The sequence below is a fragment of the Euleptes europaea genome, chromosome 14, assembly GCF_029931775.1.
Source record: "Euleptes europaea isolate rEulEur1 chromosome 14, rEulEur1.hap1, whole genome shotgun sequence".
Lineage (NCBI taxonomy): Eukaryota > Metazoa > Chordata > Lepidosauria > Squamata > Sphaerodactylidae > Euleptes > Euleptes europaea.
The window spans coordinates 57,456,342-57,474,578 of NC_079325.1; the positions used below are offsets into that span (position 1 = coordinate 57,456,342).

The window sequence follows — 18,237 nt, forward strand, 5'->3', positions numbered from 1 at the left end:
TTTTAGCGCAGAAAGAATCCACTACATCTGACGGCAGGCCTGTAATTGAGTTAAAACAGAGCCAGCCCAGGCCCCCTGTCACTTCAAGGTCTGCAAATCTGGGGAACCCCCAGTTTTTCAAGGGGGGATCCATTTTATTGAAAAAACAATTTAGGGGTTACCCCCACCCCAGGGAATAGCAGTGTCTGTGCACAGGCAGGCACCTCCAAGATGAAACCACCAGATTTGGGGCACCTTAGCAAACCAGCAGTGCAGGAGAAGGTGGTGGCAGCAGAAAAAAGAGGGGTCAGGGGAACTGGAGCCTGCTGTGAAGGATTCCCCCCCTCCTCAAGACCCCTCTTTCCCACAAAGCCCTCCAGCCAAAACCCTTCCGTCCTCTCTACAAGGGAAGCCTGATTCCTCAGGGAGTGTTTGTGCTGACCACCCCTCCTCCCCTGGCCCTTTGCCACTTCCCCACCATGGAAGAAGCAATCGGAAGCAGTTGCTGGCCTCTTCCACTGCCCCCAACCCTGGGCATTCCCTGCCCTGACCCCTGCACCTGGCATGGCATCGCTGGAGCCCTCTATGGTCTCATCAGCCCCGAGTGGGCTGGCATTCATGCCATCTGCTTTCCCTTGCCCTCTCCCCTCCCCCCACTTTCAATGTGCATTTGAAGCTTTTGGGGGTATATAACTGGTTGCTTTTTTCATATGTGACTCTGAGGAGCTTGGGCCTCAGCTGTCTACAAGGATGTTGTTAAACAAGCCTTAAGATTTGACCAGGCCAACTGTTCTTATCTGTTTCCATTTGTTTTGTTTTTTTGGTAGAATTATATGAATCCATTAAAGCTGGTACTCACTCCGCAAGACATGGAGGCGATATTTATCAATTTGGAGGTAATGCAATCTTAAGTATGAGCTACTTCTTCCAGTGAGCTGCCTGTACTTTTGCCTGATTTAAGAAACTTGGGTGTCAATCAAGTTCCTTTGCTGTTTATAATTCGCTGGAAGGCCCAGACTCCCCTTACGGCTTCTGGATCCGATCTGCTCTTCCAGGGTGATTCCACCTTCACCAACACATCAGCTGTTAGGATGGGAGCTGCAGGGACCAAAAGCCAGTTTGATGTCGGTTTCAGAGTGTTGGAATTAAGAGCACAGAGACCCAGGTTCAAATCCCAGTTTGCAGTGATTGGCAGGATTAAACATCAGGCGAAGTAGTCCAAGACTCTTCTCAGAGCCAAGATGTCAAGGAGAAATGTGCCTCTTTGATCTCTGGGCCTCATTTGTTACTCCCTGAGGGGTGAGGTTGTTCTCTGCTTCGGAGGCTGCCCCAAGTTGGAAATATGGCTCCAGTGGAGCAGCTGGTGGTTTTGGACGCAAGGAAGATCTTTCTCCTTGGGGGGCTCTGGGGATCCAACCATCCTTCCTAGCTATGAGGCTGAGAAAGAGAGGTCCGCCTCAGAATACAGGCAGCCTTGATGATTCACACAGGATGTCATCCTTTGGGGAGCAGCACATCTGCTCAGGCCAATGGCCCGAGTCAGCCCCTCTGCGGACACCTCTCCCCCCACTCCATCAGGGCAGGACTTGGAAGAGGAACCATTTGACTCTAGTTGTGTGTCGTTCCTTCATTCTTTTTTAAGGGACATATTTTATTGTTACAAAATGCAGCTGTGAAGGAAGATTGGTACAGGGAAGGAAGGACTTTGGAACCCATCGACTTTTATTTGCTCTACACGGAAGAATTCACCAGAAAAGCGAGACAGCCATCTTCCACTCCCAAGTTGCAGCCTCAGCAGTGTATAAACAGAAGTGCTACACCAGAATCATAGGGCCAGCTGATGTGGGATTCTGCCCTGAGGCCTCCTCATCCCCTCAGACAGTGTCTGCTCTCCCCCAGAGGGAGCCTGCTGGGTCTTCTGCTCTTATTCTTCTCTTAGGGGCAGCTGCAGTTCTGAAATGGGTGACCAGAATCCCGGGCAGGGTCCCAGAGGCTGCTAGGACACAGCGCTAGGATTGGGCCCCTCTATCCTCTGGGAGTTCTCAAATGTTTGTGGTGAGCTCTGTGGGCTGAGCCTATCCCTAGCTGCTCTTGGTTGTTCTGATAGATTTTACTCCCCCCCCACACACAAAATAAACCCATGTCAAGTTCAGCCTCTGAAAAGGTGTGTGTCTGTATTTCAGAAGTAGCTGAAAGGCTTATTTCTCCATGGAGAGATTACAGGGAAATGTCACTGGTTGGTCACCAACCATCTAACACTGCCAAAATGGGAAACAATCCAGCACTCATCAGCAGTCCAGAATGTCCGGCAGTGCAGTAGCTGACCGCCACTAGACCGCTCCTCAAAGCATAATTGTTGGTGTTTGAAGGGAGGGGTTGGGAGTTCCTGAGAAGTTGGAGAATCCTGAAGAAGAAGATGGGTGTGTGTGTGTGTCAAATTGTTCCCTCCTCCCATTATTTCTAGTTTATCAGAGAAGAAACTGGATGACACCTAGCTTTCATAGCAAAGCAACCCCCTCCCCTCCAAATCTAAGTTTCTCTATAGTAAGAGTTTCTCCCAGAGAATGTATAGAATCCTGGAAGGAGAGATGGCGGGGGGGGGGGGGGAGCACGTTTCAAATTTCACTGCATTGTTGGGTTTGATGCAAGTTAAAGATACCTTTCACCTGAAGTTCTGAACATTAATTATGACTTGATAATGTAGGCCCCTTTCAGATTACTGTTCTAAACCAGATGTTATCTGTTGCTTTCCCAGTTCCAAGCAAAGTGATATAGGGACGGGCATTTCATACAGTAATTTCAATCCATCTATAAGCCATCTCTAAAGCACTCCAGAAGTGCTCTGGCCCATTTCAAACAGTGCTGCGCTTTCCTCCACCTTTTTTCACGGCGTGTTCTTTTTTGGCTTTTAAAAAAACATTATAAGATTAGCGCTATATCACCATAGCAATCCAGTGCATCCGAATGCTGGTAACATAGCACTGAATTGCTATATCACTAGTATTCAGATGCATTGGATCACTATGGTGCTATAGTGCTATAGCACTAATCTTAGAACATTTTAAAAAAAGCCAAAAAATAACACGCTGCGGAAAAAGGCAAGGGAAAGGCAGGAAGCACTCCAGTCATTTCAACAGCACACTGCAGCGATTCAGAAGTGCAAGAAAAACTGAAAACAGGAGAAAGCAATTTTCATAAAAAATGGCTGAGTTGAGGGATGCCAACACGACATAAGCAGCTTTGTCTGAAAAGGTGGGGGTGGGGCTGTTAGCAGCCTGGAGCCAAAATGGTTGTGTCTGAAATGACACATAAAACCCGTTAGCAACCGACTGACCAAACAGATTATAAGGGCACTTTGAAAGGGGTCTTTGAGGCTAGAGCAGGTGGATCACAAAATCCATTTTCTTTTGTATATAGGGGTACAAGTTTTTAGGTTCTTGTGAATTGACATATTTGTTTTCCTTAATTTTTAGGACCTCATTAAAGTCCATTTCAGCTTCCTGAGAAGCATCGATGTTTCCATGATGTCTGGCGGGAGCACCTTGGCCAAAGTGTTTCTAGAATTCAAAGAAAGGTAAGAAGGTGAGAAGCAAAGGGCCGAATGGGTGGAGAGCTGGGCAAGGGGTGGAGAAGTCTCCATTCCGATTGTCTCTGTAATGCTGCGGGCTCACTGCGTGGCCTGTTTTCCATGGAGCCCCAAACCAAGGGCCAGCCGAGGCATGATCCCAACAGCAGAGCTGCATATTTAGATCCAGATCTGTTGTGGGGGTTCCTTTGAATGAGGAAAAGGGGTGTGTGGATGGTGGAGGGTGCATCTTATCACCCCTCAGCCTCCTCACTGAAATTATTTCCTCCCAACTGGGTTCACTTATAGTTTCTGAGGGCAATCAATCAAATCAAAGAGAGTAGGTGTTTTTTGATGTTAATTTACACTAATGTCTTTACACTAATTCACATGGCATGGGAAATAAGCAAGATGAACTAGAACTCTTAACAGAACAAAGCAAATCTGATATAACAGGCATTAAGGAAACCTGGTGGGACGAGTCTCATGATTGTAATGTAATACTTGAAGGGTATAACCTATTTCGGAGAAATAGACCAAATCGAAAGAGGGGAGGAGTAGCATTATATGTTAGGGATGATTACACCTGTGAGGAGGTCCAAGACTTAAATACTGGAAGCCAGCTTGAAAGCATCTGGGTCAAAATTAAGGGGGAGAAAAACACTGATGTCATTGTGGGGGTATATTATAGATCCCAAGTCAGACTGAAGAGTTGGATGATGCCTTCCTGGAACATATGTCTAAACATTCAAAAAAGAGAGATGTGGTTGTGATGGGATATTTCAATTATCCTGACATCTGTTGGAAGACAAACTCTGCCAGGACAATAAGGTCCAATGAATTCCTCACTTCCCTTGAAGACAACTTCATTGTCCGAAAAGTGGAAGAAGCAACAAGGGGAACAGCTATTTTGGATCTGATCTTAACCAATAATGATGACCTGGTTTATGGGGAGGAAGGAGTGGGATCCTTAGGTGGGAGTGACCATATTCTCTTCTCTGAGACTCAGAGGACATCTTATGAAGGGGTGTTTCTCTTCCTATGCTCAGGGATAGGCAGGATCTTAAAACTTTCACTTCCTGTCCTGTGGTTGAAACGCCCCCCGACTTCCAGTTCTAATCCTGCCTCAGAGGGATAAGCATCTTCAAAGCGAGCTACTGCTAAGCTTTGGCTGAGATACCTTTCAACCTACCTTTTTTCCCTACTAAAACCTAAGGTCTGTTCCTTGTGTGTCCTCCTTGTTGAAGTCTGTGCCTTGTTGTGCCGCTTGTGTCCCCGTCGCCTTCCCAACCCGAGCCTGCATTTTTTCCCCTCACGGAGGGAAATGGTGGCAATGGAAGAGCGATTTGAAGACGAGCTCCTCTCTGGGGACGAGGCCGTGGACACGGGACTCCTCCCCCCCCCCGCCACCGGCAAAAAATGACAGAGGCGGGTGCGGGAAAGAGTAAGCGGCGCAACGAGCCTGAGGTGGCCGCCGGGAAAACAAAACGGCAGCAGCCGGCTGAAGACGCAAAGGCGGCCAGGGAAGCCAAAAAGGTGTGAAAAAGGCGCTGAAGAAAATGGCGCTGAAGAAACGGCCACAGAACCTCCCCGTTCATTCCTGCAAGGTGACGAGGGTGAGTGCTCCCAACCAGCCCGTAATGCGGACCCTGCAGGAGACTCTGCTACGGGAGACGGACCGAGCACAGTGAGGACCTCTCTTTCCCAACTTATGGCGGGGGGGGGGGGCGAGTGAACAAAGCATGATTGCTTTAATGCGGAGGGCCCTCAGGGAAGAGTTTGCGCTCCTTGGAGAATCGTCCTCTAGGGGGCCTGTGAGTTCCAGAGCCTCTTCTCCCTCTAGAAGCTCAGTAAGGTCTGAGCGCTTAATGATTTCTGAGCCTGCAGCACAAGGTTCCAGCACTGCCTGGCCGACTAAAGCAGCCGAAAAGGCTCATCCAGCCAATCCTCCCAGGCAATCCCAAGATGTACAATCTCAGGGAAATCTTTATTCTGAAGAAGAGAGGGAAGAAGGGGAGTTCTCCTCAGAGGAGGAGCAAGAAAGGGGAACCCAGGGCCAAGACCCACACCCATGTTTATTCGCAGGGGAGGATTATCAGTCTTTCCTCTGCAAAGTCATGGCAGCCCTCGACCTCCATGAGGATGAGGACACTGATGCCATCAAGAGCAAGGCAAAATTTAGGGGATCCAAGGAGTTCTTCACTAGGCTCCAAACCAAAACAAGATCAGTGCCCTTTCCAGAGTACTTCGAGGATCTGGTTAAGGCTGAATGGCAAAAACCCATGTCTAATAAGCAAATTCCAGCCTCTATAAAAAAGTTATATACACTGGAGCCTAGAGCCATGACTCTGCTGCAGGTACCACTGGTAGAGGCACCAGTAACAGACCTCCAATCCTCGGGTCTAATCTCGGAGGATGGAGCAGGCAACATAAAGGATCCCCTGGATAGAAAAATTGATTATGCAGCCAAGAAGACACATGAGGCCGCAGCAATGTCTATCCAAGCGTCAGCCACCGCCGCCCTGGTGGCAAGGGCTAGCATAATGTGGATTCGAAAAATCATTTATTTGCTCCCACAGGACAACAAAAGAGTATTGGATGGTCTGTCACGTTTCCTAAAGGCCTCCAAGTTCATGGCCGATGCGACATTGGACTCTATGTCCTTCACCGCTAGATCATTGGCGGCATCCTGTGCAGGTAGGCGAGCTGCCTGGATTAGATCTTGGTCGGCCGATTGCAGGTCTAAGTCCATCTTACTGGGATACCCATTTGAAGGGGGTAAATTGTTTGGCCCAAAGCTGGACGACATCCTTGTGGAAAACAAGGATAAGAAAAAAGCCTTGCCAAAGTACCTAAAAAAGGATGGGAAACCATCTTTCTCTCATTCCTTTCGTCCCTTCAGGACATCACATTATATGGCACTCCCCAGATCAGATGGGAGGTGAAACTCTTGGAATTCCGGAAGGGGAGCCTTCAGGAGAGGATCCAGATTTGGAAAAGGCCCCCAGTTCAACAACCAGGGGGCAGACAAAGCGAGCAGATTTGCTGACAAACAGTCCAAACAATTACTCCAATCTGGCATCGGTGGGGGGAAGGTTACAGTTCTTCGTAAAAACCTGGACCTCCTCCACAGCGGACGCCTGGGTTCATCGGCTGATATCCCAAGGCTACACCATCGACTTTCTAAAATTTCCTCCAAATCGTTACTTGGTCTCTCCAGTCTCTCGAAATCCAGAAGGCCCTCAGAACGCAAGGAGCCATTCAACACCTCCTTGATATTCGGGCAATAGAACACGTTCCAGTCTCAGAACAGTGCACCAGGGTTTACTCCAAAAAGGAACGGAGACTGGAGGGCCATTCTAGATTTAAAATTCCTCAACCGCTTTGTTCGCAAAAAGCAATTCAGGATGGAAACCCTCAGGTCCATAGTAGAGGCGCTGCGGCCTCAAGCTTATTTAACATCAATAGACCTCACAGAGGCGTATTTGCCCATCATGATACACCCAGCACATCGCAGATTTCTTCGATTCATGCACGGACATCTACATCTGCAGTTCCGAGCTCTACCCTTCGGCCTTACATCTGCCCCAAGGGTCTTCACCAAAGTCCTAGTCAACATCGTGGCGATCTTAAGAGAGCAGGGGATCCACATCTTCCCCTATCTGGATGACATTCTGGTGAGCGCCCCCTCGGAACAAACATCAATACTACACACAGAGACTGTCATTCGGACCCTTCAAAAGCATGGGTTCCTGGTCAACATGTCCAAGAGCTTCCTGTCGCCAACACAATCAATAAATCACCTGGGGGCCATCATAGACATAATTCAGAACAAAGTGTTCCTACCTCAAGACAAAGTATCCACGTTACAGGCTCTAGCCAGAACCACCACGATTTCGACATCAACCGGACTTTCGTCCCTAGTGAGACTCCAAGGGCTCATGGTAGTGTGCATCGGCGCTGTACCGTGGGTGCGACTGCACATGAGGACTCTTCAATGGTTCCTAAAACCATATCAAATCCAGATATCTCAGAAGCGGAACCCTCGCCTCACCTTAACAACACAAGTCAGAGCCAGCCTACAGTGGTGGACCAAGAGATCCAACCTAACCAAGGGCCTCTCATACATTTGGGAATCCACGACTCAGATCTTTACAGATGCAACATCACACTGCCCAGGGTCAGTGGACCACACCAGAAGCCCGTATGCACATCAACAAATTAGAGTTGAGGGCCGTACACAAAGCCCTCCTACAATTCCAGCCTCTGGTGAAGAATCAACACATCCTGATCAGGACGGACAACATGTCCGCCAAAGCGCATCTGAATAGGCAAGGAGGGTCTCGTTCCTCATCCCTCCATGCAGAGTCACTACTCATCCTAAACTGGGCAGAAAAACATCTCTCCTCCATACGGGCAGAACACATCAAGGGCACACTAAATTCATAAGTGGACTGGCTAAGCAGGCAGCAGTGGACCCTGAACAAAGAAGTTTTTCAACTCCTATGTGCGAGATTCGACCGTCCAGCAGTCAACCTCTTCGCCTCAGCCGAGAACCGACAACTGAGCAGGGTCTTCACAAGGTTCGTACACCCAGAGGCAGAAGGGGTGGATGCATTGGAAACACCGTGGCCTGGGGAGATGCTGTATGCCTTCCCACTCCTTCAGTTAATCCCCAGAGTAATCAGGAAGATTCGAAGGGAAATGGCGCACGTCATCCTAATTGCCCCCTACTGGCCTCGAAGACCGTGGTTTCCCGCACTGAGGGAGCTATCCACTCAAGACCAGTGGGAGCTGCCGGTAACCAGGAACCTTCTACATCAGGGACCCATCCTGCACCCGGACCCAGCGTGGTTAAAACTGACCGCCTGGGCCTTGAAAGGCAGAGGATGCTGAGCTTAGGTTATTCTGCTGAAGTAGTATTCACCATGTTGGAAGCCAGAAAATTATCAACGAAGCGCATCTACAGCTTTACTTGGAAGGCTTTTGTCCGTTGGTGTGCTAGAAAACACCTAGATCCTTTGAATATCTCTACAGCTGACCTTCTCAATTTCTTACAGAATGGCCTACTACTTAACCTGAGGCCTGCCACCCTACGCAGGCAGGTGGCGGCTATAGCTACTGTGGTCACACACATGGATAGATATCCTACCATGCGGCATCCTCATGTAATCACCTTCCTGAAGGGAGTTTCATACTTAACTCCTCCGACGGTTCACAGGTTTCCCACCTGGAGATTGAACGTTGTGCTCAATGCATTAACAAAACCACCGTTCGAACTCCTAAGAGAGGTGCCGCTTTCATTCCTGCGTATGAAGGTCATTGCCCTAGTTGCGATTACATCAGCAAGAAGGTGTCAGAGTTAGGTGCTCTTTCATCTAGAGACAGTCTCTGCATATTCCATGCAGACAAAGTCATCCTTCGCCCGGATCCAACCTTTGTCCCCCAAGTAAATTCAACTTTTCACAGACAGCAAGAGTTGACCCTACCATCATTCTGTCCACACCCGGGACATCTCAGAGAGAAAAACTGGCATACCTTGGATGTAAGAAGAGCTCTCAAAATCTATCTAAAACGAACCAAGCCATTCAGGAGGGCGGAGGCCCTTTTCATATCGAGCAATCCACCAAATAAGGGACTCAGAATGACACCTTCAACGATCAGCAAATGCATTAAACAATGTATACAGCTACCGTCACTCCAATATCCCCTGCCCACAGGGGATCACCGCGCACTCAGTCCGCAGTGCGGCGACCTCGGCGGCCTTTGATAAACACGCCTCGGTAGAAGAGATTTGCAGAGCGGCAACTTGGGCAAGCCCTTCCACCTTTGTCAGGCACTACAAGGTCAACACCTCCGCCTCCGCTGATGCGTCCTTCAGGAGAAGAGTTTTACAGCAGGTGGTGGAAGATAACTAATTCCCACCCAGAAGTTACAGCTCTTGAAAATCCCGCTCATAAGATGTCCTCTGAGTTTCAGAGAAGAAAACGGAGCCTTGGCTTACCTGTGAGGGCTCCTTCTTCTCTGAGCGAAGAGGACATCTTGCCCGCCCAGGGGGAAGATCAACACGTAACAAGCACACCACTGCCGAACACCATGATGCAAGCACGTATTTGCCGCCATTCTCTCTATCCCAAGTGTGCTTTCCCAAGTTTTAACACCTTGATTGTTGTCAAGTTAGTTATGGCTACTCAGTTTTTTACATTTGTTGCTGCATGTTTTTTGCATGTTGTTTAAAATTACTACTGTTATATGTTACATGTGCTTTCTGTCCTAATTTCTGGAACTGGAAGTCGGGGGGCATTTCAACCACAGGACAGGAAGTGAAAGTTTTAAGATCCTGCCTATCCCTGAGCACAGGAAGAGAAACACCCGCTCATAAGATGTCCTCTTTGCTCAGAGAAGAAGGAGCCCTCACAGGTAAGCCAAGGCTCCGTTCTCCTGGAGTTTGTTATACAGCAGAAAGGAGAAGCAAGGAGAAGCAAGTCATGTATTCTAGATTAAAAAAAAAAACTGATTTCAATAAATTTAGGGAACTACTGGGGGTGATCTCGTGGATATGAACACTGAAAGAGAAGGGGGTGCATGAAGGATGGGAATTTCTTAAAAGTGAGATAATGAAGGCGCAATTTCTATCAGTTCCAATGAGTAGAAAAAATGGTAGAAGTTGGAAGAAACCAGGGTGGATGTCTAAAGAACATTTGGTTGAGATAGGATTTAAAAAGGGCATGTACAAGAAATGGAAAAAGGGGGAAATCAACAAAGAGGAATTCAAACAAGTAGCCAGCATATGCAGGGAGAAAGTCAGAAAGGCTAAAGCGCTGAATGAGCTCCGGCTTGCCAGGGAAGTTAAAAACAACAAAAAAGGGGTTTTTGGTTATGTCCATAGCAAAAGGAAGATCAAGGTAACGATGGGGTCACTGCGTGGTGAAGATGGTGAATTATTAACAGGGGAGGCAGAAAAGACAGAATTACTTAACACCTTCTTTGTCTCAGTCTTCTTCCAAAAGGGAAATAGGGCTCAACCTGGGAATAATGGAGCAGAGGATGCAGTAGGGCACGGGTCGCAAAAGCGCTGCTCCAGAGCCGCATGCGGCTCTTTGAGCCCTTGAGTGCGGCTCTTTCCAGTCCCACCCAGCTGGCCGGTGGGGGGTTGAAGCGCTTCCCGCCCCTTCCACCTTCCCCGAACTTCCAAGGGCCCTCCTGGTTTACATCCCCGCCCCTTTCTTCTCTGGCGGGTGGTCTGGTCAGGGGGCCGTCTGGTGTCCATCTGGGCCCGTCTTCCCGCCGGCCGGCCGGCCCAAGAGTTACATCCCCCCGGGGCCTCCTCCCTGTCCTGTCCTACCTTCCTGTGGTATCATATTTCAATTTCCATTATTCTTTTGGGCTTTGTTCCTGTTTCTAGTATGTATTTGTGTGTTTATTAAGAAATTATACACTGCCTTAAAAGACCTGTCCCTAGGCCCCAAAGGATCTTGCCACTGAACTCTTCAGGTTTGTTCTCACCCAGATTCACTTCAGGTTTGATGAGGAGTTATACCTTCAAATCAGTGGCACAGCCATGGGCACCCGCATGACTCCACAGTTTGCCTACATTTTCATGGCTGATCTAGAACAGCGTTTTCTGAACTCCTACCCATTGGCACCTCTCCTTTACCTGAAATTCACTGGTGACATTTCCTTTGTCTGTCCTCATGGAAAAGAACCCCTCAAAAGATTTCACCAGGCTTTCAACAACTTCCACCCCACCATCAATCTAACTATGAATTTCTCTGAACAATAAATAAACTTCCTGGACCCCACGGTATGGATACACGAGGGAAATACAAGCACCACATTATACTGGAAACCAACAGATCAGCAAACCTATCTACATGCCTCCAGGTACCACCCCAACCATATCAAACAGTCCACTGTCTATAGCCAAGCCCTGTGCTATAGTCGCATCTGCACTAGCCCCTCAGACAGAGATACTCACTTGAAGGGGCTACTGCAAGCATTTTTGCAACTACAATATCCTGCTGATATGGTAAAAAAGATGATTGAAAAGGCCAGAATGATACCCAGGCACACCTTGCTACAAGACAAATCCAAAGAAAATAACAATAGAACAGCTCTGGTGGTCACATACAACTCACAACACAAACCAGTCCAGCATATTAACAACCTACAACCAATGCAGGATTGTGACAATTCCCTCTTCAGAGAAGAAAGTTTCTAATGTGAAGCAAAAACCAGGCCGACAGTACCAAGATACTTGGGAAAGAACCTATGAACGGCTCTCTTATGATGTGGCAATGGAAAAAACATTGTGACATCTGTCGCTTAGTAGCAAATGACATGAATGTTTCTCTTCCAAACATATCAAGAGACAAGGATGGACGTGAAACTTTTGTTCAAAATGGCTTCTCAAACTGGAAGAAGTCACTGTTTAGATTTCAGACCCATCAGAATTTAACTTGCACCGTGCAGCTGTCCAAACTACAGCCTCTGTTAAAGCAGAAGTAAATGTGCAGAGCAAGTTTTCAGAAGGCCAGCAGAAGCAAATGTGAGATGCTAGAAAGGCACTGCTGACAATTTTAGCATCAGTAAAGGTACCTTGCCTGTCGGGGCATTGCAATACGCAACCATGACAAGGAAGAGTCAAACCTGAAACAGCTCCTGCTGCTACGTGCTGCAGATGTTCCACAGCTGAAATCATGGTTGAATCGTACAAACTACAAATGGATTTCACCTACCCTTGTGAGTGAAATGCTTGAGATCATGGCTCACAATGTTCTAGGTACACTAGTGAGAGAGATTAAAGCAGCTGTTTATTACAATGTAATTGTTGATGATCACCGCACAAGAACAGGTTTCATTTTGCTTCTGCATTGCTACAGAGGATATGTTTGTGGAGGAATTTTTTTTTTGGATTTTATGAAACTTAATCCACCACTGCTAAAACTCTCTTTTCTATTATGAAATATGTACTCTGTCACTTTGATCTTTCTCTTGACAGATATCGTGGCTATGATGGAGCATCGAATGTTGCTGGACATCTTAGTGGAGTACAGCCTCTTGTAAAGGCTGAGGAGCTGTGAACACTATATGTTCATTGTTTTGCACATATTGTGAACTTAGTGTCAGAAAATGTTACTATGTGTAGAAATTTCCTGAGTTATCTGACATGATCACCTTTGTGAAAAATTCACCAAAACGTCTTGCTTTGTTTAAACACTTTCAGCAGGCAGAGAACATATATCTGAGACACTTTTGCTTCACTAGGTGGATTGTTAGAGCAGCTTCCTTATAGTCAGTGGCTTCAAATTATAGGGAGTTGATTCAGTTCTTTGAGAATGTATCATAAGAACATAAGAAAAGCCATGCTGGATCAGACCAAGGCGCATCAAGTCCAGCAGGCTGTTCACACAGTGGCCAACCAGGTGCCTCTAGGAAGCCACAAACAAGACGACTGCAGCTGCACCATCCTGCCTGTGTTCCACAGCACCTAATATAATAGGCATGCTCCTCTGGTACTGTAGAGAATAGTACTCATTTTGACTAGTAACCATGGATAGCCCTCTCCTCCATGAACATGTCCACTCCCCTCTTAAAGCCTTCTAAGTTTGCAGCCATCAACCCATTCTGGGGCAGGGAGTTCCACAATTTAACTATGTGTTGTGTGAAAAAATACTTCCTTTTGAATCTCTCACCCTTCATCTTCATCAAATGACCCCGTGTTCTAGTATTATGAGAGATGAAAAAAAGTTTATCCCTGTCTACTCACTCCACACCATGCATAATTTTATATACCTCTGTCATGTCTCCCCTTAACCACCTTCTTTCTAAGCTAAACAGTCCTAAGCGTTTTAACAGCTTCTCCTAGGACAGTTGCTCTAGCATTTTGGTTGTTCTTTTCTGCACCTTCTCAAGCTCTGCAATATCCTTTTTGAGGTGTGGTGACCAGAAGTGTACACAGTATTCTAGGTGTGGTCTCACCATAGATTTGTATAAGGGCAGAATGGTAGTAGCAGTTTTATTCTCTGTCTTTTTATTCCTTGTCTTATTATGACCAGCATGGAATCTTCTGGGGAGAGAGGAGATCCTGGGATAAAAGCAGATGGATATGCACAAAGCTTATGAAGATTTGTTACTTACTTCGTTCTATAGTTACTTCAGCTTGTGTTTGGTCATTTGGACACATGAAAGCTCTCCAAAGAGTCATCCACAGTTCCATCAAGTAGAACTTCTCCTTGCTTCTGCAAAAGAGAGTACAAAGCAACTGTGGAACAACTTTGAACAGTTCTGGACTGGTCACAGACAGTCACGACAGCAAAAGACTTAGATTTAGAGAGTCCTACTGTTCCTAGGCGCAGAAAACCTGTACGACATGTTGATGCCAGGTGTGATCCTCACCAGTTTCAATCCCCTAAGGATTTCTACAGGAAAATCTTTTATGAAGTCACTGATAATATCTACAGCAGTTTACACAATCGCTTTTCCTCAGATGTGTCCCAACACATGAGCAAAATTGAAAAGTTTGCCATAGGAGAGGATGATAGTACATACATTGAAAACTTGTACAAAACTGACTTCGATGCTGCCTGACTACAGCTTAATTGGGATATGTTTTTGGATATTGCAAGGGAGAGGAAAGTCAAACTTTTAGCTCTTTATGATGTGATTGATCTATTCAGTGGCGAACAAGGAAAATGTCTGCAACAGCTACTACCAGAATTATCTAAACTTATCAGAATAGCCCTTACCATACCTGTTTCCTCCTGCACCTCAGAAAGGGGCCTTCTCATGCCTTTATAGAATAAAGACTTTTCTACAGTCAAGCATGAGACAGGCAAGGCTCAGTCACATGACTTTTCTTCATGGGCATAAATAGATCTCTCAGGGAATTGGTCTCAATGTTATAGCTAATGAGTTCATTCAAAGAAGGTCAATTAGAACAAACATTCAATATCATTGAATCATAGACTTGGAAGGGCCCACCATGGTCATCTAGTCCAACCCCCTGCACAATGCAGGAAATTCACAATTACCTCCCCCCCCCCTCATACCCCCAGTGACCTCTACTCCATACCCTGAAGTTGGCAAAAAAGCCCTCCAGTAACCCTGGCCAATCTGGCCTGGAGGAAACTTGCTTCCTTACCCCAAAGTGGTGATTGGCACTGCCCTGGGCATGCAAGAAAGGGCCATGAGAACCAAACATTGATGCAAACCTTCCTGCCCTCCCCTAAGGTCATAGGATCAGCATTGACAGATGGCTATCTAGCCTCTGCTTAAAAACCTCCAAAGAAGGAGGTTTAAGTGTAGATTATTTTGAATTGTTACATCTTAAAAAGTGGGTTGTAACTAGATGAAGCAACCTGTTTAGGTTTACCACTAATCATACCAACACATGCCAACTATTAGGGTGGCGAGGTAAAGGGAAATTGGGAAGGATAGGTTGGATATGGCAGGAGAGGATGCTCGTGGGAGCGGCAGCAGGAGGTAATAGGGGACTGGGACAATATTTGATTTAACTGTAATTTAAAAAATTTGAATAAAGAAACAGTTTGCATTAATTAAAAGTTAAAGTTGTATTTCAGCTGTCTGAAGATCATTTGTTGAAGCACCCCTAAATTTCTGGGGAGCCCATCCCTAAATCCCCCATGGCCCTGTCTCCATAGATAGTGGCAACAGAGGCCCCTCCCTGTGATGTCACTGGCTCCTTCCTATGATATCATAGCAATGCCTCTGGTCCAGCCCCAGCCCACCCCCCTAAGAAATTGGAAAGTCTACGCCCTTGTCTGAACCCCTTACTCCAGTACAAACCGCCTGTTCCATGAAGAGAAGCTAGATGGTAGTTTTGCAGCTGCGAAGAAGCAGGAGGAAGGGGATTGCTTCCCCCTTTCCTCTGACTGCTGCTTTCCCCCTGCAACCCCTCCACCCCCCAGCTACTTTTCCTCACCACCAGGTCCCTTTATGTTACAGGGAAAAGGTGGAACCTGCAAGGTGGGGGTGGGGGTGGGGGTGGGGGTGGAGAAGGACTTGGCATTCCTTTCCTTTCCACTGCCCGTGGCATCCTCTCCTTGCATTTTTCACCTGTTGGGCAGACTCAGGTCTCCTCTGAACTGGTTTTTTTTTTGCATTGTGCCACATTTCGGGGAGGGTGAGCATTTGGGCCAAAAGAAGGGGGAGTTGGGGTATTTTCCGGAAGCATAACTTCCCCTTGCTGTCTGCTGCCTAGATCAGCTACTGCTTCAGCTCCATCTTTCTGATTCCAATTTGACTTGCTGCTTGGTAGCAACAGTGATGTGACGGAGCCAAGCAGATTTGGCTCCAGGAAGTCATCGCTGTTGCTAGCCAGACCAACACCCATTTTGGAATGAAGAGATGGGGCTGCAGCAGCGGCTGATCAGTGCTGCTGGGAGGCGGCTTCTGGTCCAAGGAGTGAGGGGGGCAGGTCCAAATGGCATGGGAGCTGGATGGGGCCGGGGAAGCACGTTCATCCTCTTCCACACCTGGAATTGTCAAAGAGGGGGCAAACTTCATGGGGAGGAAAGGCATGGAAATGTTTGCAAGATGCACCCTTCATTCCATTTTGGCTTCCTTCCTGCCTTTAGTGCCAAACAGAGCAAGCACAGCTGGGCATCCTTGATGGTTCCTTTCCTTTATTCCATTCTTTATGCTCATGGCCCTTGATGGTTAACATCTGCATGAGACGGAGAAACTGGAAGTTAAGAACAGCTGAGAAGCTCCGGTTGCTCAATTCTGAGCCATGTGTGGGGAGCCCGTGGTGCTGTGAGGGGCACAGAAAGCAGCCGCTAACTGTCCTCAGAAGGAAAAAGATGTCTGGGAGGGAGGGAGGGGGAGAGGGAGAGGTGGCCTATTCGGCCCACTTAAGCAGTTTCTTTGCCTTGTATCCAGTGGCACCCTCCTTCTCCAGTGGCAGCCATCTCTGCAGCTAGAGTTGCCACCTACTTTCTCAGAAAGCAACATTTTTAGGTGACTATGGAGGTTCCTGCTGGTGTGAAACATTTGAGGGACTTCCAGGGAAGCAGAAGCAGCTTTACTAGGAGCAGTGACAGGTTCTGTGTGTCCCCTACCTGGGAACCACAGAGTACGTGCATGTGGTTGGCCTCTCTCCATCCCCAGTGAAAAAACTCTCTGTGCAGAACTGTCAGGCCAGGGGATTTCATTCACCTGGTGAATTTTGAGGCCATGAGAGCTACCTGTGGAGTTGCCAGAGAATGCAAAGGAGTTTCAGTAAGACTGGCAACATTTCTCTGAGGGCCACAGTGGGGCCAAGTGATTTCCCTTTCCCAAGCTCACAAATTCCAGCCTGAGCTTTGCTTACTCCAACCACTGAGCCACCCCAGAGGCGCACTGGCTGTGGAGCTGAACTGGCGGGCAAGAGACTCTAGCTGCTCAGAGAGATTCCCAAATTTCGCAAGGACACAAGCGTGCAGCCAAGTGGGCAGGCACAGGGAGGAAAGTAAGGCAAGAGAATTGAAAGGGGGAAAGGGGGCCCACCCTCCACCTGCCAAACCCCCTGCCAAACGCTCTGCCTGCACTGTGAAATCTTGGGGGACATTCCGCAATGTTACATTTCTTTACAGTGAACAAATGCTGGCTTCGCGGCACATCGCCTGAAGCCCTCCCGTGTCTTGTCGGGTCAAGGGTCACGCTGTCCGGGCAGTGCACCAGAGTCAGGCATGCCGCCCTTTGGGGAGGGAGGTAACGGGGGCAGGCTCTCTCTTGCCTCGGGCATCAAGGGAGGGGCAGCTCAATGGTGTCAGGCAGCAGGCTTCTCTGCTTGAAATGATCTGATCCTTTTTCTTCCCAGGCAGCAGAGCCAGCCGGTGAAAATGTAACTCCAGGAGATATCCCGGGGCTCTGTTTACTGTACAGCTGACTTGAGTGGCAGGATCAGCTCTGCTTTGCGCTGTTTGGCCAGCAAATGTAATCTATAGATAACCTATTCCGTCCTTTCCTTCTCCTCTCCCGCACATCCCCAGGAAGTCAAAAAGCTTGGCAGATAGCTTGGTTGGGGGTGGCATGATGGAGCCATCCCAAATACACACACACCCCACCCCTGTGCCCACAAGCAGCAAGGAATGCCGTTGGACTGACAGGGGGCATCGCCGGCGTTTCTTCCCAGAATCCCACTGACTTGCAGTCCAAAGCTCAGTGGAAAAAGGAGGGTTTTGCTTACTGCAGCAGTGGTGTAGTTTGAAAGTGAACCCGGCGGGTTTTTTTCCACCTCTTTCAGTTTTTGAAACAGAAAGTTTTAACATATTTCTGTATTGAATTCTCATGTCAAGTACTGATGGGTTTTTGTAAGAAAAACAGTTGTGTGTTGTTATCATTTTTCCCCCAGCAAAGAGGAATGATGCAGGGTGCAGTGAAAAGGGGAGGGGGCTCAAATTATCATTCAGCCCCTGCACCTCTCAGTGTCTTAAAAAGCCCAGCCTAGCCCAGCCAAGGAGGCATTGAGGCAGCCATGAAACTGCGAAACGAAGGGCCAGTTGCCAGCAAGAGAGCTGGGTGGCATCAGCTGTGAGCAGCCTCTTTCCTTGCAAGCCGTTGAAATGACATGGAAGTCCCAGTAGTTCCGAGAGAGCAGTTCCTGAGAACGAACACATTCTTCTGTACATTTTTGGAAAAGGGGTGATGCTTTCATGTGATGTTGGCCCCACAAGAGGGCTCTGACTTTT

The 18,237-nt window shown here is 47.7% G+C and overlaps 1 protein-coding gene across 1 annotated transcript in view; it reads left to right on the forward strand.

Annotated features, from left to right (window-relative positions):
* Window positions 1-18,237, forward strand: part of VAV2 (vav guanine nucleotide exchange factor 2) — a 293,174-nt gene that overhangs the window by 216,510 nt on the left and 58,427 nt on the right. Inside the window, exons 7-8 of the mRNA XM_056860968.1 lie at window positions 807-875; window positions 3,453-3,553. Of these exons, the coding sequence (XP_056716946.1) occupies window positions 807-875; window positions 3,453-3,553 (170 nt within the window). The remainder of the gene's footprint in view (window positions 1-806; window positions 876-3,452; window positions 3,554-18,237) is intronic.